Source organism: Carassius gibelio, chromosome A7 (genome assembly GCF_023724105.1).
Source record: "Carassius gibelio isolate Cgi1373 ecotype wild population from Czech Republic chromosome A7, carGib1.2-hapl.c, whole genome shotgun sequence".
In the NCBI taxonomy this organism is placed as follows: domain Eukaryota; kingdom Metazoa; phylum Chordata; class Actinopteri; order Cypriniformes; family Cyprinidae; genus Carassius; species Carassius gibelio.
The window spans coordinates 2,396,932-2,423,990 of NC_068377.1; the positions used below are offsets into that span (position 1 = coordinate 2,396,932).

The following is a 27,059-nucleotide window of genomic DNA, read 5'->3' on the forward strand; positions in this document are numbered from 1 at the left end:
TGGAGAAAATCAGACCAATTTCTTGTTTGCTACGGTCCTCCTAAAAAGGGTTTTCCTGCCTCTAAGAAGACCCTAAGTCGCTGGATAGTCGAGGCTATCAACGTATCCTATGAGTCCTCTGGTCTTCCCCTTCCTTTGGGACTCAAGGCTCACTCCACTCATGGTATGGCTGCCTCTAAAGCCTTCTTAGTAGGTGTGTCCCTCTTGGATATCTGCAACGCTGTGGGATGGTCCACGCCCTCTACATTTGTCAGATTCTACAAACTAGATATGCGAGCCGCTTCTGGCTCCTCTGTCCTCGCACCTTAGCTGTGCTCGTGGATACACACTAGGAAGGGGTTTGGAACTCTGGCAGCATTGGCACATAGTTCCCCAAAGCATTTGACGCAGCTCGAGTTCCTGAAGAGGAGGGCCTCTAGATTACGAATGTAACCCTAGTTCCTAGAAGGAACGAGACGCTGCCTCGCATAGCCATACTCCCGGCACCCCTGCCGGCGATTGCTTCCCTACTTGAAGCTGAAGCCAGCTGCGTGGCACGTGCCTTTATAGCTTCCTGGCCGCTATTTCACCCCGCCCATGACTTCACGCCCTTCCATTGGACAGATTTCACACGATATTCCAAATCCCAAGACCCAAACCGTTCGACACAGCGTCTCCTTCGAGGAACTAGGGTTACATTCATAACCGCGTTTTCAATCTTAATAATAATCAGAAATGTTTCTTGAGCAGCAAATCATCATATCAGAATGATTTCTGAAGATCATGTGACACTGAAGACTGGAGGAATGATGCTGAAAATACAGCTGTGCATCACAGGTGCATCACAGGTATAAACTATATTTTAAAAGATATTCACATAGAAAACAGCTGTTAGAAATTCTAATAATATTTCAAATTTCTACTGCTTTCAGTAAAAATGTGATCTTACTGAAAAAAAAAAAACATTCAACAGATCCCATGATGTATTTTACACAACATTTCCCCTCTGGCACCTTCTGCATAATAAAACACCCAAGTTTGTTACTTTGCCTAGAAAATCATTTTTGATACAAACTTGACGTAGCTCCGTAAGATGCATTAAACCAACAAGGACTTTCTCAATGTAATAAATAGTCATTTTTATTGACTGGATTTTACACAGCTTTAAGCAAGCAGGTGTCTAAACAAATCATTACAGAGTATGAGATAAAAACCCTTCAGATCACGTCCAACAGAATCCTACAGCCTCTCCGAGAGAAACATCAGTCGTTCCCTAACATTACAAACAGCCTTCGAGTCAGCAGTGTGTCTGTTACTGAAAATGCTGAGATTCATCTGAGATACACACAGACGATAGAGAGATTGACGGATGTCAGACGCTAATGCTAATGTTTGCTGTTTCAGACGACACTGGAAATACACCATGAACACTAATAACCTTCACACACACACACACACACACACAGACACAGTGAAGGTGCCAAAAACTCTCTAGGTCTGAATGAGAGGGAGTGGAGGATGCTAACGTCCTGCTATTAGCATTACAGCGGTCCATCACAGAGCTAAGCAGAATTAAAATCCCATCAGACGTCCAGACTCTGGCATGCTGCCGAAGAGGATTCAACCACATTACATTTAGAGCCAAAACTAGGCCTGCTAATGCTAATGATAATTTTACAAAAAATGCAACTAGCATTGTTAAGAAAGCAAAATATTAAATTCCAGTTTGAGAAAGCATTTAATGTTGATATCAAAGTCCATGTGTCTACGCAACAAGCACATGTTGACAAAGACAGGTTCCACTTAGTGCATATATGATGTACAATGAATGCATTTTGTTTCGTGTTTGTTCAATGGTGACTTACTGTTTAAAAATAAAATCATGTTTAAGAATATGATTTGAGGTTTAAAGTATTGCCGTCAGGTGGCGTTATAAAGACAAACTAAACAATCGCAGTGTATGCCTGCAGATATGTATATAAAATCAATTAAGTGGTTAAATTGTGGTTTGCGATGTAATGGCTTTGATTCTGACAGCTGCACCTGCTGTGAACATAAACACTTTTTCTTTCCATTCTAAAGCGTCACACACAACATTTTAACTTCTATCTGGACAAATCATAATGTGAGAGAACTGTGAAGATGAAGAGACTGTGTGTTTAATGTATTTGACATATTTTAATTGACAACAGAAACGTACAAAGTGCATTTCTGAATGCACTTTTGTTAAAATAAAACAGAAAATTACTTAATCTTTTAATATTACAATTTAAAAACGCAAGTTTTTATGTGAATATCTGTTAAAATATATATTTTTTTTCTGAAATCAAAGCTGTATTTTATAGCATCATAACTCCACTCTTCAGTGTCACATGATCTTCAGAAATTATTCTAATATACTGATTTACTGCTCAAGAAACATCTTTGATTATTATGAATGCTGAATACAGTTGTGCTGAACAATATATTTATGGAAAGTCCAATCAGGATTCGCAAAAAAACAAAAAATACAGCAATAATTTGCAATAGAAATCCTGTGTACTGATTCCTGATTACTTTTGATCAATTTAATGCATCCTTGCTCAATAAAAGTATGAATTTCTTTCAAAGAGCATTTAACAGAACACACATTACACCTGACAGATGTGAAAAGCGTTATGTATATGTGTTTACTGTAAATGTAAATAATGTTTAGGTTATACATGAAGTTGTTTACGAGCTGAATCATGTTGCTTATAGAGGACTGAATCCAGAAAGCAATTCTGTTCTGTTAATCAGAGTTGATTCTGTAGCGTACAGACGTTTGCTGATCAGTTTTTACTCTGCAAACATCTCTATCTTCAAAAGACCACAGTATAAGAGGGAATATATTAATGGGAATAAAGTTATCTGAACTTCAGAAGTGCAGCAGATATTCATTTCTAAGTATTAAAAAATTCAGCAGAATTGCACTGTGGGAAAAACATGATCTCCATATCTGATAAGTGAATGCTAAGCGGAGAGCTGCTGGGAATTTTAACATCATTTAAATGCTTTCGAAGGCCTGGGAAGCTTCACACGGCATTAAAAACCAGTAAACAACACACACTTCACATCACGACACGTGCTCAAGCTGCTCGTGCATATTCAAATGCAGATTCCCCACATGCAAATCAAACGAATTATTGAAACAAGCAAATGTTTTTTGCTACTTGTCCATGAAAATCAACATGGATTAAAAAGCTGTCCGTAATAAACAAATGCACATTGTTATGATAACTGTAATAAAACTGTGATAATTTGGTTATAACTGTCAGTGCTATAAAAAAAGAAACAACACCAATATTCTGAAGCTTCACTTCTGAATTTATATTTCATGCACTTGAATATCATTCCAAGACCAACCTAAAATGCAGAGCATAATAAACGTAAATATGTGATTTGTAAACTGCAATCTCAAAAAACTGGGTGTCTCTGAGATCAGCCAGAAATTACTCATGACTCATTTTGGAGGGCAGTGATGTCTGAAGCCCGTCGCTCCCACCTGCGAGATGTTGAGCATTGATCTGAAGTTGTCGATCACTGCTGTGATGTCAGATTCATTGAGTTTGACCTGCGAGTTCACGCCACCCACTGAGATCCCGCCGTACCTGCACACACACACACACACACACACACATGTTGGGAATCGTGCTGCCTCGATCTCATTTCATTCTGCACATCCTGTGGCATGAGTGTGTGTTGTTACCGTATCTTTCCTGATTTCTGGTAGTTCTTGAGCAGGAAGTCGGTCATGTTTCGCGCCGTGAGGTTCTGCAGGGTGTCTGTGGTGTTCTGAGTTCTCTACAGAAGAAAACACACACCAGACAAAACCATGAAAACTCCCTCTCTCTCTCTGTCACACACACACATAATTCATTTCCATTACTCAATGTAACAAAATAAAATAGATGCAAAAATTTACATATCTGATTTATTCATTCATTCCTTTCATTTTGTTGATGTACTTAAAATAAAAATGAATAGGAAAACGGATTACTAATAATTATACTAAAATGTATATATGTATATATACACACACACACACATAAAAAATAACATAAAAATTAAGTAGAAAAACTTAAAATTAAAACTGAAAATAGGAAATTACTAAACATTCTGTGTGTTTCTTTGGTGAGATCAGTGTGAAACTAATGACACAGACTCTGTTCCACAGAAACCAGCCTAAATGAAAGCACTCTGACACACACACACACACACACAAACACACACACACAAGGGTTACACTGTTGGAGGCTTGTGATTTGTATAATGAACATCTATTTGACGCTGATTCACAGAGCAGGAACAGAACCACTTCAATAATGCTTTATCCTTGAAATCAAAGCAGGGATTTGGTGGCTTTTAGTCCACATCTATCATACCAAAATTGCCCAGTTTATTCCTTTCTTGCTAACAAAAATAGCTCCATCAGAAGACAAACATCACACTTTGCATCTAATGACAAAATAAAGTTAGAATTCTGTGCATTTACTACATTACATGTCAGTTACACATCCCAGTGATGTCAGCACTCTGAGAAACATCATTCAACCAATCACATTTGAAGACAGGAACTAACTGTTTATGCCTATAATAAAGCAGAAATGACCTCACTCAGTTCTTCAGTATCTGGTTCTGGAAGTGTTTCTGACATCAGCATTTGTCCCCATTGGGATTTAAAAAAGACTTTGTTAAAGAGTTATAAGCCAGGAACCAAACTAACCAGCCATGAGGTGAATCTCAACACTGCAAACTTGAAATTGAAGCACAAATGTATTTGAAATTCAGAAAGAAATTCAGAAAGAAAGAAAGAAAGAAAGAAAGAAAGAAAGAAAGAAAGAAAGAAAGAAAGAAAAGGAAGAAAGAAAGAAGTCTGAACTTAGACTGTAATGAAGCGAAAGAACTACGATCCCATGAAGCATAATAAATGACAATTAAAAAAGGACTAACTAACCAGCTGACTTAAGATGTTGATTGTGTATACAGAAACAACATTTATTCATTTATTTATTCATTTATTTATTTTAAATATGCAGAGGCGTACAGATATTTAAGTAGTTTAAGAGTGCAGGGAGATTGTGTTACGTTAATCATAGTGCTTCATAGGAATGGGCGGAGCTAAAGAGTTTCTATTCTCTGATTGGTGGAGATTGTTTAAAGAATCATGGGTAATGTCGTTTTCCACCAGGAATTCTGCTTATGAACAGGATTATTTTAAAACTAAGCATATAACAGACATCAACAACCTGGTAGCTCACTGCCTCGAGTTTCAAAAGAAAACATGTTTGAAAACTGTTCATCAAACTGTTTCACAGGGACTTTTTCCCCTCCGATTAAGTCTATTTCTCAGCCCTCGCAAACGACTGCAGCCTGCTAGATATCACATCAAATCTTCATCATCGGTCATCTCCTGCTCTCCTCTCTGCAAAATTAAACAGGAGCTTTGCCAAAAAATCTTACAGCCAAATATTGGACGGCAGATGCAGTACCGTAGCAATGCAGATATGATAATGTCTGCAAATGCATGCATGAAAGAGTCACATTACACACTATAAAGGGCTATTGTGATGTGGAGGGGTTGTTTATTTAGCTTAATATGCAGAACCCATAGTCATGCATGTGTATACTGCAAAAAAAAAAAAAAAAAAAAAAAAAACTAGATTCCTGTGTAAAGCAACAATTCTCAACTGAGCCGCTGGAAAAAATCAAATAAATCAGTCTACATTTCAGATTCCTCATGGCTTCGCATTTGTGGAGGATGACAGACGCAGTTGTGTGATAAAAGTGAAGTTATATGAGGAACAATAAATAAAAAAGGGCTTTGTTGTAGATTTCATATCAACCAAAAAAGCCAGCGGATTGATTATTGTGTCACAGCCTTGCAGTTAAACACAAACTCACGGATGCTTAACGAACACCTAACGACTTCACTGACCTGGCATCGCCATGGAAACGGGCGATTCATTAAGAAACCCTCCTCTCTTTCACTTATCAAGGACACGGATGTAAAGAGAGTGGATGAAGAATGAGTCTGATAGCCGATCAAAGAAAGCACATGTGCTCGTGTTAGTGTTACAGCGAGAAAATAATCAATCAAAACTCTTTCACGGAGCGGTTTGCAGTGAAACACAGTTTACAGCTACTCAAACTGCCCTGTAAGCGCTTAATGAAGGTGTTTGAAAAGGATGTCAAACTGAATGTCAGAATGGGAAAGAAAGGTGATTTAAGCAATTTTGAGTGTATTTCACAATCTGCTCAGTTACTGGGATTTTCACGCACAACCATTTCTAGGGTTTACAAAGAATGGTGTGAAAAGGAAAAAAAACATCCAGTATGTGGCAGTCCTGCGGGCGAAAATGCCTTTTTGATGCTAGAGGTCAGAGGAGAATGGGCCGACTGATTCAAGCTGATAGAAGAGCAACTTTGACTTTTTTTTTACTGAAATAACCTCTCGTTACAACCGAGGTATGCAGCAAAGCATTTGTGAAGCCACAACACACACAACCTTGAGGCGGATGGGCTACAGCAGCAGAAGACCCCACCGGTACCACTCATCTCCATTACAAATAGGAAAAAGAGGCTACAATTTGCACAAGCTCCCCAAAATTGGACAGGTGAAGACTGGAAAAATGTTACCTGGTCTGAGGAGTCTCAATTTCTGTTGAGACATTCAGATGGTAGAGTCAGAATTTGGTGTAAACAGAATGAGAACATGGATCCATCATGCCTTGTTACCACTGTGCAGGCTGGTGCTGGTGGTGGTGTAATGGTGTGGGGGATGTTTTCTTGGCACACTTTAGGACCCTTCGTGCCAATTGGGCATCGTTTAAATGCCACGGCCCACCTGAGCATTGTTTCTGACCATGTCCATCCCTTTATGACCACCATGTACCCATCCTCTGATGGCTACTTCCAGCAGGATAATGCACCATGTCACAAAGCTTGAATCATTTCAAACTGGTTTCATGAACATGACGTTGAGTTCACTGTAGTAAAATGGCCCCCACAATCACCAGATCTCAACCCAAGAGAGCATCTTTGGGATGTGGTGGAACGGGAGCTTCGTGCCCTGGATGTTGATGCAATCCTATCAATATGGGCCAATATTTCTAAAGAATGCTTTCAGCACCTTGTTGAATCAATGCCACGCAGAATTAAGGCAGTTCTGAAGGTGAAAGGGGTCAAACACAATATTAGTATGGTGTTCCTAATAATCCTTTAGGTGAGTGTATATATATATATATATATATATATCTGACCTGACTATGCAGTCTAAATAGCATTTTACTATTTTCTAAATATCGTTTATACAGTTTTTATTATGAAATGTCTAACCAGTTGGAAAATTATTGTTATTATTATAGTTTATTATTATTATTATTCTGAAAAGCTGTTATGTCAACTATACAAAGGCAAAATAAATTAATTAACTAGAATTTCTGCTTAACCTAAAATACTAGACATAAATGATTTGGTACTTTTTTATGTTACAGCCCCCAGTGGCTGAAGTTGACAGGTAATTGTCAGCTGAATATTATTTTTTAATATGTTGACCTCTGAAACACCTTGATTACATGAAATAAAACAGAAAAAAAGGAGTTGTTTAACAAAGCAAAAAAAAAAAAAAAAAAAAAAACAGAAATAGAGTTGAGAATTTGTTTCCCCACATGTAACCCTTCAGGGTTTTCATGTGTGTGTGTGTGTGTGTGTTTGCTGCTGGTCTAATTAAAACAGCACTTGATGTATCTGAAACCCTGAGGCTGCGGATAAGATTCATCCAGCCTCCATCATCCCAACACAGCCATGATTATGTTTCAAGACAAAACATCTCTCTCTCTCTCTCTCTCTCTCTCTCTGGGTGTGTTGGACCCTTTCCATAGTTTACTAAAACCAGTACTTGAGCAAATGTTTGCAAACTGGGTCATCTGAGTGTGTTTGTGTGTGTGTTTTCAGCAGTATATCCTCAGATAAAGCTTGTTTACCGAGAGAGAATCAGAGGAGAGTCAAAGTTGAAACTCAGCGAGAGATTTGCATTTCTGCTGACACACCGACTCACAGAACTTCAGTCAGCCAGATCCAAGAGATGCTACAGACAAAATAATACATATGATAATGAATGTATGTGTCTCGAGACCCGTTTTCACCTGGATGAACAATGTTCCCTCTGCTGTGAAATTGTTGATCGTTTATTTATGGCTCATTAGTTTCTCTTCAGAGAAGTTGGACAAACCATTTCACCCATATCATATGAAGTGAATACTGTATGTGTGTGAACAGTGCATTTCCCCGAGATGATTCTGAAGACGACTCTCCAATTTCAAGTAAACATCGCGTCTTAAATTTCATCATTTTTACATTTAGTATTTGACAAGCCACAAGAAAGGTCTTCTGCTTTTTCAAATTGCTATTTTTTTTTTGTTACAGATTGCAAAGGAGGATCAATTTTAGATTTGTACAGTCTTTCCAAAAAGCATCTATGTTTTGAAACTTTTCATGCACAACATCTAAATTAGAAATATTTATCAAATTTAATGAAGAAGCCAGTATTTTAAGCAGTTTGGAAATCGAGTGTGTCAAATTGGCCTGCACAAAACAAGGTTTTAATGCATTAGCTCAAATGAACCTATGTGTTATTGGTTAAAGGGATAGTTCACCCAAAACTGAAAATTCAAAGCAACACAAATGCAGTTGCCCAAAAATCAAGCAGAAGCTATTGGCATAAAGCTGCATCAGCAATGTACAGTCGGCTGAACATGACTTCGGCCACTGGCCAGTCACCAGTGTGTGTGTGTGTGTGTGTGTGTCTGACCTGTGGTGGTGGTAAACCGCCGGCTCCGAGCGGGCAGTCGGGGAGCATGATGCTGCGCTGCGGTGTGCCACACTGGCAGTCTGGCGACGGGTTCTCCATGCTCCAGTTTCCCTTCTCAAAGATCTCACTGAGGGACGGAGTCACCGCCGGAGTGAACCAATCAGTGCCTCCCTCTGGGTTACACGGCAACTTACTGAAGGAGGAACAGGAAACACATGGTCAGCTGCTACACCTGTGTGTGTGTGTGTGTGTGTGTGTGTGATGCTCACGGTATGGGGTTGGTGCTCATGCAGCGCGTCCCAAATCCTGGTGAACTGAGCAGAGCATTCGTCACTCTCTCCACCTGATCTACAGCAGGATCATCAAAACTACAACACACACACAAGATTTGTTTTTGACCAAGGACATGAATGTGTCTTAATATAATTAGCTTTATATGTAAACTACTGTGAAAGCGTTTTTTTTTTTTTTTTATGTTTTTGAATGATGTTTCTTCTGATCAATAAGGCTGCATTTATTTGAACATCTATCCCTTTACTGTCACCCCGTCGCGAGTACGGGACGCCTACAATTACTTCACTATATTACAATTAAATCTAATCTAATCTTGACAAACTATATATCATTGGAAAGGTCTAAGATTCCCAAATCTATATATTTTACCAATGTTTTTTTGTTAAAAATGATGTAGGAAAAGTAATAGATTAATTTATGACCAGAGTGCACCCTCAAAAATCTAAATTATAACAGGTTAAAAAACTTTGTTAAAAAAAAAAAAAAACTTATTTGTTGCCTTTTTCTCTATAACATTTTAGAAAACATCAGAAATTCTAAATTAAAGTCTATGTTCAAAACTGTGAGTGACAGTTAAGGGGCTATACAATCAAATACAGTAAAGATGTATCATTTAAAATAACTTTTCTATGTTAATACATAGTGAAATGTAATTTATTTCTGTGATCAAAACTGAATTTTCCGCATCATTCAGTGTCACATGATCTTCAGAAATCATTCTAATATGATGAACATTTGTCATCTTCTACTCAGCCGTGTGAGGGAGGTTTTATTACAGATGCGCGCACTTTATTTCACGTCTTCTGAACTGTTGACAACAAACACCCGCTTACCCCCATTGAAAGGCTTGGAAGAGCAAGGGCAATTTTTATATAACTTTGATTGGATTATTCAGTTAAGAAAGTCACGTAAACCTAGGAAACTTCGAGGGTGAGTTGAAGATGACAAATGGTCATTCTCGGGTGGACTAACCCTTTAAGAAACAATTCGGATCATCATCAATGTTGAAAACAGTTGTGCTTCTTCATATTGTTCCTTTTGTAACATAAATGTCTTTACTGTCATGTTGATCAATTTAATGCATCAGTAAATCAATCAATCAATCAAACATATTGTGCTCCATTTAATCATGTACCTATAGAAGGTATTCTGTGGTGCTCCATACATCCAGGGCTGAAGCTCCAGACTGGGATATTCAACAAACGGAGGAACAATCAGAGAGAAGATGAGAGCCAGACACACGAAGAACGCCGGCATCACAATCTGGTACACACACACACACACACACACACACACATGTTAACTGTCTATCAATCATGATCTAACAGAAAACAAAAGTAACAAAAAAACAAAGTAAAAAAACAAAAGTAAAAGTAAAATTCATTTAGATTAACTTATTGAATGTTTGGGCAAAGTCCAATTTAAGCAAATTGATTGAGGGCGCTTACTGAACCCGATGCAGGTTTGTGCTGAAACAACATGTGTCAAAGTGGCTCGAGTTTCTAACGTATCACCCCCCTCCCCACCCCCCGTCTGGCAGATGAGTTTCATGTGCTTGTGTTGGCTTAGTTAAAGTATAAAAGGGCTTGATTGAACACTTTCAAAAACTGGCACTGTCACCCTTCATTCCCAGCATAATTAATTTCTCTCTATTCTTCCGCTCTGCTATCTCTCCAAATGTTCTCCTTTCATTCCATCCCTCCGCTGACAGACGGAGCGAAACCAGTGCACACAAAACCTGCGAGAGCGAGACATGCTGCATAGGAGTCGACGACACGGCTTCACTCCAGCTGATTAATTACACTCCGTGATTGTCCAATTAACTCAAACACCCAATTCAAACACTCTCTGTTTACACGGAGGAAAATGTAAATGTGCCGGAGACGGAGAACGCATCGGGAATAATGAAGGAGAAAACAAAGGAACATCTTTCCCCGACGAGCATCAGCCAATATGATAAAATGAAAAATATGCACAATGATGGTGGCTATTTGACCAAGAGCTAAAAACATTACATGGCCTGTCATTTTTAATACTGTACATACGGCCTTCATAAACCCTGCAGTAACAGATTAACATTTACAGCTGGAAAATTACATTTTTGGGACAAATCACGTAAAGCAAAATGTAGGTGTCCATGCAATCACGTGTACACACTTATCAAGCGCAAAGTTGGGGGTTCGATTCCTCGGGAACACATGATATGTAAAAATTGATCGCCTGAATGCACTGTAAGTCGCTTTGGATAAAAGCGTCTGATAAATGAATACATTTAATAAATGCAAGCATTGTAAGAAGTATTGAGTCGCTGGAGTATATTTTTAGCAATAGCCCAAAAAACATTGTCAAAACATGGGTCAAAATTATCAATGTTTCTTTTATGCCAAAAATCATGAGGATATAAAGTAAAGATCATGTTCCACGAATATATTTTGTGTATTTCTTACCGTAAATATACCAAAATGTAATTTTTGATTATTAATATATATATTGTTAAGAATGTATTTTCACAACTTTAAAAGTATTTATATTTTTTGCACCCTCAGAGTCCAGATTTAGAAATAGTTGTATCTCAGACAAATATTGTCCGATCCTTACATCGATGGAAAGCTTGTTTATTCAGCTTTCAGATGATTTATATATTTCAATTCCGTTTCAATTGTCACTTAAAGACTCATTCTGTGTTCCAGGGCCACATATCGTTCAGTTCCTGGGCTTCAACACACTGAGCTCTTGCTTTGCTACAGAACATATTCATGATCTCGCAGACAAGCGTGTTTGTTTTTGACGGGCCAGTGCATTCGGTGCTAAACAGTTTTGCTTGGATTCACACTGGAGCTCAGACCTGCCTAAACATATTAAAGTCACACAGCTACAGAATATTAAATAGAGAGAGAGAGAGAGAGAGAGATTTACTTGAAGGAGAAAAACGAGGGTATTTTATGTGTCTGCTGGTTTTACCTGAGCGATGATTCCCCTCCGGCTTCTGCGGGCATGATGGAAACGTTTGATAAAAAGAGCTAAAAACTGCTGTTTGATCAGTGACCAACCCGTGATGATGTACGACCCTTTGCCATTCGCACGCATGGGCCGCTGGGTGTCTGTAACATAAAAAACTGTCTATTACAGCTACATTAACTGTTACACCAGCCTCAGCTACTTCATATACCGCACACAGCTACTTTACTTTTAAAGTCCCCTTGCTCTTACAAATGGATCACTGTTACAGTTACCTTAACTATGAATTGACATATATTCCATATGCGCTATTTTCAATTGCTGGTCCATGTACATGTGCGCCAAACTAAATTTGTTGGGTGTTATTTCACAGTCTTGAATCATGTGTTTTGCAAGTTAAAATGAGTTAATTTTCTGAAAATTTGTCTCAACATTCATGTGCTCGTTTCCATGCTGCATTGGCCTCACATCAAAGATCCCACCTACAAATGTGTAATGTTCTAGGAATGTTTTCAGCAGCTAGTTTTATTTCAGTTCCCAGAATATTCTGCTAAAAGGTAGGATAACATTCTCGAAAAACATTCTAAAAATGTCTAATATTGATAACATTGTTAGAACATTATCCTCTAACATTCTAATAAAGCTGCCCATCACACTAGATGTGGACTGACATTGCTCAGAAGTCAGATGTTGGTTGAAAGTGAAAACTCAACCTCTGATTGGTGTCAAACTCCACCGTAAATAACTCCAAAAACAGTATTACTAACTTTTAACAAAACAGTTAGAGAAAAATGTCATCAGGTGCTGTTGGATACTTGCTGGTGTTAAAAATGTTCTAAATCTATTTGTTCAATATTACTGACTGTAGCAGATGTGTTGCAATGCTCAATATTCTGCAGATTAACAACATATCTATTTTTGTCTGTTCTTTTCAAATTACATTGTTCATGAATGAATGCTTAGACACAGAGACCTCAAGAATTAGTGTACGAATCTCATCAATGGTAATATGCTTACTGCCGCAATGCATTATGGGTGCCATGGATGAGTTTTGTATGATGTACCCAGAATACATTGCAACATGAAGCATGTCACCATTGTTGAGAGTCATACACTGAATTTTGATGTTTGTGTGTCAATGAAATTTGTTTCTTTCCAATTCTTGAAATTATCTGCTTTAAATTCAGTGTCTTAGGCCGTTCACCAATTGAGTCACATTAATAAATAAACGTAGCTAAAACGTAAACCAGCATAATCTACGCACATGCTCTCTGATGTTTTTGCCATAATAAACATTACAGCAGTCAAAGAACAACACTGACAAGTCAAGTGTCAAATTGCACATCTAAAGCCAACACTTACCACCATTATGGTGACATCAAACCATTACTTTCAACAGTAATGGTTTTACTGTTGAAACATCAAACATCTTTTACATCAACATCAACATCTAAACCTCTGCTTAAATCTTAATTAGAATGTTAGGGGATAATTTTCTAATAATGTTATTAATAAACATTTTTAGAATGTTTTTAGAGAACGTTATCCTATCTTTTGAGAGAATGTTCTAGGAACAAAAAATAAAACTACCTGCGAAAAACATTTTTAGAGCAATCATGGTAATGTTCTAAGAACATTTTTAGAATAAAAACAATTCTAGCTGGGATGGCAGTTTAAGTGCTTGATATTTACATTCATACATTACAGTTTCACGGTTGTAAAATACTGTAACACTGCCATTAGCCTGAAACTAGAGTACCAAACTGTTCAACGTTAGTTACAGATAACTCACTTTCACAGCCACCTCAATATAACATGTTTAGTGATGGAAACTTTGACTTACCCTCCACACGACTAGTGAATCTAACCTTCGCATCTGTTTCAGAACAAGGAGTAAAAATACAGAGCAGTGATGTGATGCAAAGCCATTATTCTCTCAGTGTCAGTTGAATTTTTCAAAAGATCGGTTTGTAAAAGAATGGAACAGTATGTGTATTTCCATACACGTATAAAGGTGTAGTAGATATATGTGTCAGTTTATGTTTGAGCGCACCATTTTTCACAGCGTTTGCATCTTTGCCTTCCAGTGCTGAGCTGATGTTCTGTATTCCTGATATCCTTGAGCTGCTTCTGCGCTTTTGTTTAGGAGATTCTTTCTTATCTGTGACACATTAACACACACACACAGCAGTGGTTATTCTGGAGGAGTGTGATACTTTCAGCTTATTCATCTGGCCTGTTCTTATCTGCATGAGCAGTAACACACATATACACACAACCACACACACTCGGAGGTGAGACAGGAGAGTATAATTGCAGCACTTCATCTCAGCGCTTATTTGAGTCACCTGTTCTTATCAGAGACAAACCGTAAGGCCCTTAAAATAAACCGGATATCCTTCTAAAGGTTCCCACTGTTAGAAAGGAGAGGTCCAGGTTTAGATTTAACAACATCCCTAAAAATTTTCCATCTGAATTTAAGAGCCTGAGTGGTACATTTCAGTGCAGTTGTTTTATGAAACTGTCACCATTTAGTCAAGCATTCATATAGATGCAGGACAGATAAAGAGAGGAACCCTAAAATGGCCTAAACATGACATGTGAAAATATGTATAGATTACATTACATATCAATAACTTGACATATGGATTTTGGAGATGGTGATACTTTATGTTAAAGTGTGAAATTAAACAAATAAAAATATAGGTTTCTATATATAGAGAGAGAGGTTACCATGGGATTCCACGTCCACACCCGTGTCTTTAGCCACCTTCAGAAAAATCTGTGGAATTAAACAACAGGAAATTGTGTTACTCCAACGCTGCAGTGATTAAACGTAAATAAATGATAATGTTACACAAGAATTCCTTTTTTGAAAAAATGTGGTTCTATTGTACTCTCAGGATCATGAAAATAAAATGGACCATGTTTTTCCAAAATCAATCAATCAATCAACCAACCAATCAATCAATCAATCAACCAACCAATCAATCAATCAACCAACCAACCAATAAACCAATCAATCAGCCAGCTAACCACCAACCAATCAACCAACCAATCAACCAATCAGCCAACCAATCAATAAATAAATTAAACAACCAATCAGAAATGTTTCTTAAGCAGAAAATTATCATATTAGAAGATTTCTGAAGATCACGTGACTCTGAAGACTGGAGTAATGATGTTGAAAATACAGCTTTGATCACAGAAACTAATAACTTTTTACAATATTTTCAGATAGAAAACATTTTAAATTGTAATCATATTTCACTATTTCACAGCAAAATGATTTTTTGAAAAACATGAAATTTTATATATATGAAACTTATTTTCTGCGTCTGTGGCACTGAAAATTAAAACTGGCACATGCATTTAAATTCTTAAATAAATACTGGTTTGCTGTTCTGTTTGGTATCAGCTTTTCGATGAACTGAAAATGCCTTTGTAATTGACGTGTTTCCAGTAAAACAGAGGGATGGGAAGCTGGAGGCTCGTCTCATTTATGGTAATTATGTTATGCACAATTGAATAAGACCTTTTATGATTTTTGATCATCACATATCAGTTGCATTGATCTGTAGCTAACTCTCTGCAGCGCTGCATTTGCTTATCAAAGTCAGATGTGAAATGCAAACAGATGCACTGGTGTAAAGTGTACCTCCTCCAGACTGGTGTCTGATATCCCATAGCTGGTGACGCCCAGAGCGCTCTTCTCCAGATCCAGCTCTTTAAAGAGGGAAGCGAAGCTGCCGTTCGTGACACCTGTATATGGCAGCACATACACCAGCTCCTGACCTATGACCTCCAGAAACTCAGCCTCTGGCATGTGCCGCCGCACCAGTCGACTCAGATCGGCCACGTCTGACCAGGAGGGACATAAGAACACAGTTATACAGTTGCATGATGACACTGTTTGTGTGTGTTGATTAGAGAGCGAGTGAGCTGAGAACCTGGTGGATCCAGACTGCTGATGCTCTCACTGCCGATGCCCTCGTCCACACTGGACTTATCACACTGTCACACACACACACACACAAAGACAGGTCAAAGACTTTAACCACATGGGCATGGGGCATTAACTAGTCAACTATTTCAACTAGTTTTACCTGAGAGTCTTGTTTAGCTGTTTTCGACATTTTAGAAGGTAAAACACTCTAGGAACAGAACTGTCTTTAAATGAATCCCCTTTGATGTTAAAACATTTGCATATCTTGTAATTTCTTAATATGGTAAATCAGATATGCCCAAATCAGGGTCCAAAAAGTTGAATTGAATCATATCTTCATTTCTTTTCTTTTTCTTTTTCATATGTATGTTTTTTTTTGCAATGTACCCAAAATAGGTCAGGTTGATAAAAAGTGCAAACATTCGGGCATCTCTGTTATACATTTGATCAGTGTTGTAAGTGTTAATAAAAATTTAAAAAAAAAAGTTTGAAGTATAAATATCTGATAAAAAACCCAAATGAAATAAAAATAAATACAAATCAGAAATTAAATAAGTTTAATAACATAAAACATATGATAGAATTACTTAAAAATGACAATGAGATCTGAAAATATAAAAATAAAAACGAAATAATTAAAAGTATTAATAAATACTATAATAGTATATACATGATAAAAAACAAGGGATATCATTGGAAATTAAAGGAATATTATGATTTTTATTTGGACCAGTAAAACCATATAACTCAAGAATGAATTTATTTAGTAAGGTGTTTTTTTTTTCTAGTTGTATGTTTGTCTATTTTATTGTTCGTGTGTGTGTGTAGAAGGCCTGCACTTGTTCACTTCAACCTAATTTAATTCAGTGAACAAAAAAGTAACCTGAACATCAGTTGACTGATTTGTGAGTGTTGTCTGGGCCAGTTTACCTCTTTAATCAACGGGGCTCGTTGTGCCATGACTCGATCCTGATTGGCCCGCGCGAGCGTCAGGTAATAGCCTCTACCGTACGTCTTCTTGAGGAAGAGCGAGGAGCCGCAGCAGCAGACGCGGCCGTGCGAGATGATGGCAATACGATCACCCAGAATATCCGCTTCATCCATGTGATGCGTCGACAGGATGATGGTACGACCTGGAAGAGACACACACATCAAACAATCCCACGTTCAGCGCTCGTGGCAGTGCGGAAACCATCAAAGTTCAGCAGCGAGCGTGCATTTCTGAAGGGCTCGTGCTCAGTTGAATGGGATAGGACGCGTTTGAAGTGCAGGTGCACTGGAAAACAGCACGCTCTATATATATCTCACTCTTTCTCTGCATGTATAGAAAAGTTTGCAGTGTTTTGTGTGCGCCGGAGCTCCAGCTGAAGCCAGACACCCGCGGGGCTCAGCGCCGGCATTATTTCTGCTCTGCCTGTGTGACGAGGAGGCAGTGGGAGTTCAATGCGTCTGTCCTTTGACTTGCCGAGAGCAGAAATATCATGAAATATCATGCATCTGCGCTTCCCAAGGGCAGACGTGAAATCTGGCAGAGAAACTGGTGTTTATATTGAGAGACGCTGATGTTGGACACGATGAGTGTCTGTTGACTATAAAAACAAAGCTTTGAAATGGAAAGCGTGTTTAACTCAGTGTTGCAGAGCTGTATGTACAGGATTTCTGCAAGAAGAATAAATCATGTTTCTTAAGCTGCAAATCAGTATATTAGAATGATTTCTGAAATCATGTGACACTGAAGACTGGAGGAATGATGCTGAAAATCACAGCAATAAATTACATTTTAATAAAAAAGCCACCTGTGAATGTATTACAGCAAATGCCAAAAACTGCTTATTCAAAGTGTGTGTGTGTGTGTGTGTGTGTGTGTGTGTGTGTGACAAAAGGCCACTCTCGGCCCAATTAACTGCTCTAGTACACATCAACCTATTATCCCAAATTATTAATCAGAGAATAATCAGCTAAACTAATCAAACGATGATCAGCTGCTCTCTGATTACACACACAATCCAGCTGAAATGGGCTGAATATGCAAGTTCAGTCCCCCGAGGACCGCAGGACTTATTAGAAATGACAATAATTAAAAATGAACCATGTGATATTTGTATTTCTGGTTTAACAAGCTGCCACAGAGCAGTGGAGTGTAACGCTGACATCTCAGCACCTCAAATATGGGACGCAAGAAAGTAATCGCAAATGAAAGGACAAATAAAGAAAACAGAACAAAGATCCTGAAGTAAGAAAGACTACAGAACAGTGTCAGAACAACACCGAAAAGCCAAGTGAAAGTCAGTGAGTACAGAAAAGAACATCAGATTCACAGATTGACTGAATCGCATCAGTTGACTCAATCCTTTAGACACATGCTGACATTTACAGAGAGAGCATTGTGTGAATAAATGAGTCGTTAACAGCTCTTTAAACGAACCCGATCTAAACAGCACGTCTCTGTGTGCGTCATCCATCCGCATGTCATATTAAATCAATCAAGTCCAATCAATCAAATTTATTTGTATAGTGCTTTTCACAATACACAATTTTTCAAAGCAGCAAGATAATAATATTTGACATTTACAAGCAATTAAGCAGTTAAGATTTGTGGCATATATATATATATATATATATATATATATATATATGAGTCAAATTTAGTGAAAATCGGACTGATGGTCTAGGAGGAGATCGAAAAAGTACAACATAAATCAATATGGTTGACAGAATGTTCAGTCGATTATGGCCAAAAAATTGGTATCAATGTTATCGGCATGATCCACTTAACTCAAACATAACTCAAACTTATTGAGTACCATCAGGGCATGGTGTCAAAGATGCTTACCAAGTTTCCTAACCACACGTCAATGCTATAGTATATTATAGTATTTTATGACAAAATTCTAAATGGCCAACGCCCAAAAAGGTAGACATGTCGAAACTGGATACCATTAATATATTAATTGGATATATTAAAACTTTATGTTATTAAAATAATAATAATAATAGTAATAATAATAGAAATAATAAAAAAACATTGTTGAATGTTCTCTGAATGTTCTAAATCATAAAAAAGTAGTAAAAGTTTTTTTTTTATATATAACATGTTATGAACACTGTATATACAGTATAATGTTTCTAAGCTATCGTTTGAGATCATTAGTAAAGCCCATCTAACTCTGAAAAAAACATTCTATTAACGTCACTGGAAGAACATCTGAGAGAACCTTTCCAGAAAGCTCTGAGAACATTCCTTGTTACGTGTGATCTCACGGAGTTTAAGTCCAATCCCAATCACACACACACACACACACACACACACACACACCTGAACCAGCTAATCAAGGTCTACAGGATAACTAAACACTTCCTCAGTTTGCTGGAGGCACTTTTCAGAGGAGCTCTTCAGAATCAGTTTAAGAAGGACAAGACAAGGCCTGAGGACCAACTGCACAAAGTCTTCACCTTTACAGTATGTAGGGACCAAAGCATTGCTCAAAACTGGAAAGAGCACTGTCACAATTCATAAGAGAAAGCGTGACAGGAAGAAGCAGTTGTGGCATCTCGGATAAACTACTGAGAGAGTCATGATGTTCTGCTCCAGCGCTTCAACCCCATACATCCTACAACACGTCTTCAGAAACGACCTGCCAGAACCTTTGACACCATTGATCACCATGAGCTCAGGACTGAGATGGAAAGGGCTGCCAGATTTCATGACCGCGTCCAAGCTCATGAGGCTGAGAGTGAGATTCAGAGATTCTCTCATCTTTGAACTCTTCCTGGCATCCAAGATAACCACCATTCCTCTTATTCCAGATGATCATGTCCTGCTGCAGTTTCTTCAACATCCATTTGCACTGTATTTATATTGACTGATTTGTCCTCTTCTCTAGCGTTCATCCTTATCTAGGTGTCTAATAAACCTGACATTGTACATTATGAATATTGTTGTCTCTCTGACCACTTTGGTTTAATTTGTCTGCTAAATGTAGGAATGTAAACGTGCATCCCTGGTAACTGACCTCATGACCTCCCAAGTTTTTCTGCATGATCTACCAGCTGTGCAACAGGAACATCCACGGGCCACAGCTAAAGGTGGAGTAACATTCAGCTTTTTGCGAGCAAAATCATTTCTATAGGACTTTCATCCGAGGACTGCTTGCTGCTTGGTTTGAAAGTGTTTTCTGTGTGAGTTGTGCTTCATGCATTAGACAATGGACCCGTGTTTGCCTGACAATTTTTACAGAATTTCTAAACTTAGACATCTTGTGGTGATTAATAAACTACTAAAGTCTATGACTTTTCAAAATACGACAATGACAGTAGTGCATGCATCTTGCATGACAGCACAATATTTGACCGAGATACAACTGTTTTAAGATCTGGAATCTAAGGGTGAAAAAGAAATATCAAAATATTGAGAAAATTGCCTTTAAAGTTGTCCAAATTAAGTTCTTAGTGATGCGTATTACTAATAAAATATTAGGTCTGGATATATTAAAGGAAGGAAATTTACAAAATATGACCACAGAACATGATCTTTACTTAATATTCAAATGGTTTTTAGCATAAAACAAAAAACTATAATTTTGACCCATACAATGTATTTTTGGCTATTTCTACAGATAGGGTTAGGGTTAGGGTTAGGGTCACAAATATATAATAATGCTGTAACAAGGGCATCTTAAATTAAAGTGTACATTTTCTTTAATAATACATCATATTGTTTTGTTTTAAATGTCTCCGTTTATAACTTTACTAAGAAAATAAATACATTTTCACTGCACCACTATTATTATTATAATTATTATTTTTAATGATGCACCTATCTTTTTCTGCGTGGGGAAACATGGCATGTCCATCCCAGCGTAACTGGAACTTAATTCACTCATATGCAGGATTCCTGGACTACAGTTTGTTGTGAAGTCAACAATCACCTGATTTAAGATCCACAGGATCATCTCTCTCACCTGTTTTGTATTTGAGCAGCAGCTCCCAGATGCCTCTGCGTGCATAAGGATCGACTCCCGCTGTCGGCTCGTCCAGAATCACAACATTGGATCCTCCCACGAAGGCGATGGCGACCGACAGCTTCCTCTGCATCCCACCTGCACACAGACAGCAGACAGTTGGCAAATCTCCACAGAAAGAGTGAGAGCAGAATGCATGAACGCTGCGGATGAAACGCACCTGAGAGGTTCTTGACGAGGTCTTTGCGTTTGTGAGGCAGACCCACATCTCGAATCATCTGATCAATCTCTTTCTTCACCTCTTTAGAGCTCCGACCCTTCAAACGAGCGTAGAAGTAAATGTGCTCTTCCACTGTCAGACTGAAACACACAACACACAAACATGAACAAATGCTAACTTATACAATAGTCACACATACTTCAACAGAAATATATAATAAATATTCATAAAAATGTATAAACAGGAGAGGAGGACAAGTTTTTTGTTCATAAAACGGTGTTGTGTAGAACTACTTTCTTACGCAACTGATTTTGGTATTAATTTAATATTATTTATATGCTATTAGTGTTTAGTAATATTTTTTGAATAAAAGTAGCACAGTGGTATTATTTTCATGTTTTCTGTTTTGATTTCAATTTTAGTTTAAGTTTTAGAAATTTGTGTTATCTGTAAAACTCAAATTGTGAAACTCATGTATTAAATAAATTCAATGCACACAGACTGAAGTAGTTTAAGTCTTTGGTTCTTTTAATTGTGATGATTCACATTTAACAAAAACCCAAATCAATTGGGTTTGGGCTTGGGCACTGCTGAGGTGATCTGGAAGCACAGGTTTCTTTGACAGTGTCCTTCAGCTCATCTGCATTGTTTAGTCTCTTGTTTCTCATTTTCCTCTCGAAAAAAAAGCCCACAGATTTTCTCTGGGGTTCAGGTCTGGTGAGTTTGCTGACCAGTCAAGCACACCAACACCATGGTCATTTAACCAACTTTTGGTGCTTTTGTCAGTGTGGGCAGGTGCCAAATCCTGCTGGAAAATGAAATACTTTATCACAGATGAAGTGAATTAAATGCAATATTTGTCAAATAAACAGACGTTTCAGAAACATTTTTGTGAGCAACAGAAACTCTTTTCATATACTGCTTAATACAGCACCATCTTTTCAAGAATAAAGTTCAACATAATCATTTATCTATTTAAATACTAATAAAGAGGCGGTATATGCTTTTATCAGTGTTGTATAATAAACGTCACTCAATACAACAGTGCGACTACACTAAAAAATCGTTTACCGTTCTATAATAAAAGGTTTGTGGCCATTATTGGAAATGAAAAGTTTCAAATAACCTGAAACACAAATGAAAGTTGTCATGTGGTGAATCTGGCCAAACAGCTGTGTCGTCATCAGAATTATGAGAGATTAATAGTGAAGTGAAAGTGTGTGAATTGAACTAAACTGAACTGAACTGTGATTGCCTGCAGCTCTGAACTCTTTTTTTTTTTTTTTTTGCATAAAACCCTTTTGGATTTGATATGTGATTTTTTGAGGATTTGTTTTGAGAGAACACTTAGGTGAACTCTGTCATTAGCTGTCAAACATGTCAGATTTCTTCAGTATTGAGACCTTGAACCAATGAAACACTGAATCTGTTTCCTCGTATGTGTGTCTGTGTTTGTGGAGGAGGTTTTACTCGTTGAAGAGGACGTTGTGTTGTGGACACATTCCCAGGTGAGTCCTGATGGTGTCCATGTCGGAGCGGATGTCGTAGCCGTTAATGTAAGCCGTACCCGAGGTGGGAGCGAAAAGACCCGTCAGTATCGACCTGTTGAAACGAGAAAAATAAATAAATGAAAAACATCTACTGTAAGGGAGATTTCATGTTAGACACCGCATGCCACTTTTTACCTTGCATTCTTTAGATCTGAACTGTATTAAGTGTGTGCATTATATAAACAGTGACACTTAAGTTACAATTAAAATGTATGCATGCGCTTGCATTATACCTATACAGTATATACATCAAAACAACAACAACATCAAAAATCAACATCATTTATTACGTTTTTAAGAAATATAAAACAAGCACACATTTCAATTAAAACAATTCACAAAATGAAGTCGAATGCAAATGCATATTTTAAATATAAATGGCAAGAGTCTTGTAAACTTTGCAGCTAATGTGATGAACTGCATCTGTGTTTGGGAGAGAAGCGGCTTGATTTAAAAAGTGGCTCAGAAAAGGTAGTCCATTATCATTTGTTTGTAGATTCCTCTCTCATATTTTCTGTATAATGCAATGAGGTATTTTTAAGTCTAATATGTGTTTTAGTTGCTTAAACTATGCATACACATATCCTGCAAAACATAACATACATTCATTTTTATTGCAATTTAAGTCAGTTTGCTATGTGATTTTATCATTTTAATTTTATATATATATATATATATATATATATATATATATATATATATATATATATATATATATATATATATATATATATATATTAATATTTGTAAATAATTTAAATATTTTATTTCATATATTTATTTCCTAATTTTATTAATTTTTTATTTTACTTTCAAGTTTAGTATTTGTATTCCTTCAAATAATTATATATTAAGTTAATAAATTATATTTTTCTTTATTTATTTTTTTTGTTTGTTTGTTTTGTTTTGTTTTTCATCTAATATTTTTCAGGTTATATTACAAATTATATTAAAATATTTTGTTATTATTGTTTTAATTTTAGTTTTAATACCCCTGTACATCACTTTGGTTGTAACTTCTGTTGCTTAAACCATAAACCAGACTGACATTTCCAGTTTTGACAACAGTTTGAACTTTCAACCAAATAAAGTGAACTTTGACGGGGTCCAGAACATCTAGTGTTTTATTGTCTATGACCATCGCTCCAGGTGTATGAAGCACGTGTGAAACCTACATGGTGGTGGTTTTTCCAGCTCCGTTGTGTCCTAAAAACGAGGTGATGTGATCCTGATAGAAGTCCAGACTGAGTCCGTCCACGGCCAGTTTATTTCCCGTCTTATAGACCTTCACCAGGTTTCGGATACAAACTCCGGGCTTCATCCCAGGCGGAGGTTTTTCCAGGTAACCTGAAGCACACGTGTAAATTCAGCTGGACTCTGACAGTGAATCATCTGTTCAGATCTGCATGCTGTGTGTGTGTGTGTGTGTGTGTGTGTGTGTGTGTGTGTGTGTGCGCGTGTTACCGCTCTGATTCTCCAGCTCATGAAGCAGGTCGGGATGGGCATCAGATCCCACCGGGGTCCCGCACCAGTATGAGGATGTGAAGGGAAAATACCAGGGCTTCGGGATGCCATACTGACCTGAAGAAAGTCAAGTGTTTAAGCACGTCTGATTTTATCTATAGTTTTTTGTAGCCCATATATGTTAGTCAGGATTCTTGCACCAGAAACAGAAATCATAAGCTCATAATGGAAGTGAATATTTCTCAAGATCAGGACTTGAAAACTGATTATCTGATTTCAAACAATTAAGAAAAATAAATAAATATGCAATGTATTGTAGGTGTATGAATGTGGTCGCACCAGGATAGACGTTCTCGATGTACCAGGTGAGGATCCAGTAAATGAAGGCGTCGAACAGCATCATGACGATGGAGACGATGAAGGAGTAGCGGTCGTTCTCCTGCGGACTGACCCGGATGTTGCTCCACTGAATGCCGATGCCCTGCTCTTCATAACGGGAGAAATTCTCACAGCCGTATCCGAAGGCCACACACGACAGCAGGCTCTGTTGAGATGAAGACGGAGAGGTCAGACGCACATTAATACAAGTGTACATTTCTCTCACGTCATGTGCACTTTTACTCTGGTATGAATATGAGATCAGAAGAGCGGCGTTACTGCCATCCACTATTACAAAGTAAACAGTATCTCTCTCTCTGTGTGTGTGTGTGTGTGTGGGTAGGCTTCATGTTAATGGGCCTGCAGGTTCATTCATCTAGACTAGACAGTGGCGCCTGAATGCCACCTCTGTCACACACACACACACACACACACACACACACAGATAAGAGGTAGACTTCCACACACTGCTGAATATAGGCGAATCTCTTCCCGTGAGATAAAGGTCACTCTGATTGGTCACAATGACGGAAGTGTGGCTCTAAGTCATTTAGTTGCTCTTTCTCTTTCTCAAAGAGCAAAAGTGTCCATTCATCGCTCTTCTTTTCAGGTGGGGGTCATCACTATCTCTCTCTCTCTCTCTCACACTGATGTACATCCTCACTGGAGATGAATGGAGGAGCTCCTCCAGAGGAGATCTGAATCTCATCCTGTGGATTTGTACTTTAAGAAGAGCTGAGCGCTTCATTCAGTCTGTGTGAGTAAGTGACACGGGTCAAGTAACACATTGTCTTCTCTCCTTATTTCTAACTCTTTCTTCTCTTTTGTTTCATGATCCTGGACAGATCTTGGGCTTTGTTGTATTTGTTATTAAAAAAATGAGGCCAAAGGCCAAAAAAGGAGTAGCACTCTTTTAAAATGAGTAATATAGTTTAAAAGGATATACTTAATTTTTATATACTTGTTATTTTTTTCTTCTTTATAGTTTTTTTTTTTTTTTTGGCAAATAATAATAATAAAAAAAATCTTTACAGCAAAAAGTACACTTTAGCATACTTTTAAAAATATAATTTATTACACATATAATATACTTATAAATATACTTAATAAAATGCATTATAGTTACTTTTGAGTATTTCTGACCCACTTAAGTAGGACTTAAGTACATATTAATATGCAATATCACAATTATGTCTACTGGCTTTAAAAACAATTTTTTAAAGCACTTAAACATCTGCAATTAAACATTGTATATGATGCAATTACAAATTAGTGCATTTAAAATATATTAAATGTAATACGGAATAGCTCACTAGTTGAAATGACCATCAAGTTATTTACAAGTGGTTTAGTGTGTTAGTCAATACATCGAAATAATTGTACTTTTTTAAAACACGACAAAATATTATTCAAATATGATGATTTAATATACTTTAACTTTTAATCTGATATTATTTCAAATGTGACTTTTTAAAAGCGTTAGAAACAGCCATGAAAATGATGTTGTTTAAGTCACTTAAGTGGTCTTTTAAGTACAATTTTTTTTTTTTTTTTTTTTTTTTTTTTTTAAATTGTAAGATTTGAAGTCTGGATCTGCTTTCAGCATCTGATGATTTGATGTATTCGGTCACGAGATCTCCAAGGCAGAGGTGTGTTAAATGTCTCACCGTGGCGATCTTGGTGCCGAATCCCAGGACGTCCCTCCAGGCATAGCAAAGCACATGAGGCAGGTAGAGCAGGAAGTAAATGAGGCTCCCACAGGCGGCTGCCAGATTCGCCCGAGAGAAAAACACACTGATGAAAAAGCACTGCATGACAGTGGCCATGCAGAAGACCAGGAGGAAGACAAAGATCACAGACGGGTCGCTGTATCGCAGAACCTTTCCATACTGAGAGAAAGAGAGAGAGAGAGAGAGAGAGAGAGGAGAGAAAAATAATGCAACCACATTGTTATTGTCAAACATTTGCTGAGACAAAAGATGGATTCGTCAGTGGAGCGTGAAAACATTCGGCCGTATCCACGTGAAAGCTTTTCAGAGCCTCTAATGAACGTTGCGTTTGTGTTTCCATGGATGCATTAATAATACAACCTGATAATTACAAATCACAACAACACACTGAAAAACCACACTTCTGAAAGAAGAGATAACATCTGTCAAGAGCAGTTATAGAGAGAGAGAGAGAGAGAGAGAGCTGATTAAAGACAGATCTGTGATTGATTGAGGGGTGTGCATCATGGCTCTGGTGGGTTGAGCTAAATAAATCATGGGTGCACTCAAACATAAGCTCATATGTCATGTTCTTGAACCTGCTGGTCCCACACAGAGTCACGCTGCCCTACCAAAACTGTCCATTCACAAACACTGCACCATCTGATCTGACACCAGCTTTGACACTCCAGAGCAGTGGTTCATTATGGCTTATTCATAAATTAGATGATTGCTATCATTAATTTCACGATAAAGTACTTCAATAACAT

The 27,059-nt window shown here is 37.5% G+C and overlaps 1 protein-coding gene across 1 annotated transcript in view; it reads right to left on the reverse strand.

Moving 5' to 3' along the window:
• The window catches only part of LOC128016415 (phospholipid-transporting ATPase ABCA1), a 107,471-nt gene that overhangs the window by 27,412 nt on the left and 53,000 nt on the right, over positions 1-27,059 (reverse strand). The window contains exons 16-34 of the mRNA XM_052600889.1: positions 26,248-26,469; positions 24,542-24,746; positions 24,203-24,319; positions 23,914-24,085; positions 22,659-22,790; positions 21,189-21,328; positions 20,969-21,106; positions 16,938-17,140; positions 16,012-16,075; positions 15,720-15,922; positions 14,795-14,843; positions 14,115-14,222; positions 13,905-13,937; positions 12,065-12,204; positions 10,239-10,366; positions 9,079-9,177; positions 8,810-9,002; positions 3,707-3,801; positions 3,503-3,608 (exon numbers count right to left, since the gene is read on the reverse strand). Coding sequence (XP_052456849.1) covers positions 3,503-3,608; positions 3,707-3,801; positions 8,810-9,002; positions 9,079-9,177; positions 10,239-10,366; positions 12,065-12,204; positions 13,905-13,937; positions 14,115-14,222; positions 14,795-14,843; positions 15,720-15,922; positions 16,012-16,075; positions 16,938-17,140; positions 20,969-21,106; positions 21,189-21,328; positions 22,659-22,790; positions 23,914-24,085; positions 24,203-24,319; positions 24,542-24,746; positions 26,248-26,469 — 2,547 coding nt within the window. The remainder of the gene's footprint in view (positions 1-3,502; positions 3,609-3,706; positions 3,802-8,809; positions 9,003-9,078; positions 9,178-10,238; positions 10,367-12,064; positions 12,205-13,904; positions 13,938-14,114; positions 14,223-14,794; positions 14,844-15,719; positions 15,923-16,011; positions 16,076-16,937; positions 17,141-20,968; positions 21,107-21,188; positions 21,329-22,658; positions 22,791-23,913; positions 24,086-24,202; positions 24,320-24,541; positions 24,747-26,247; positions 26,470-27,059) is intronic.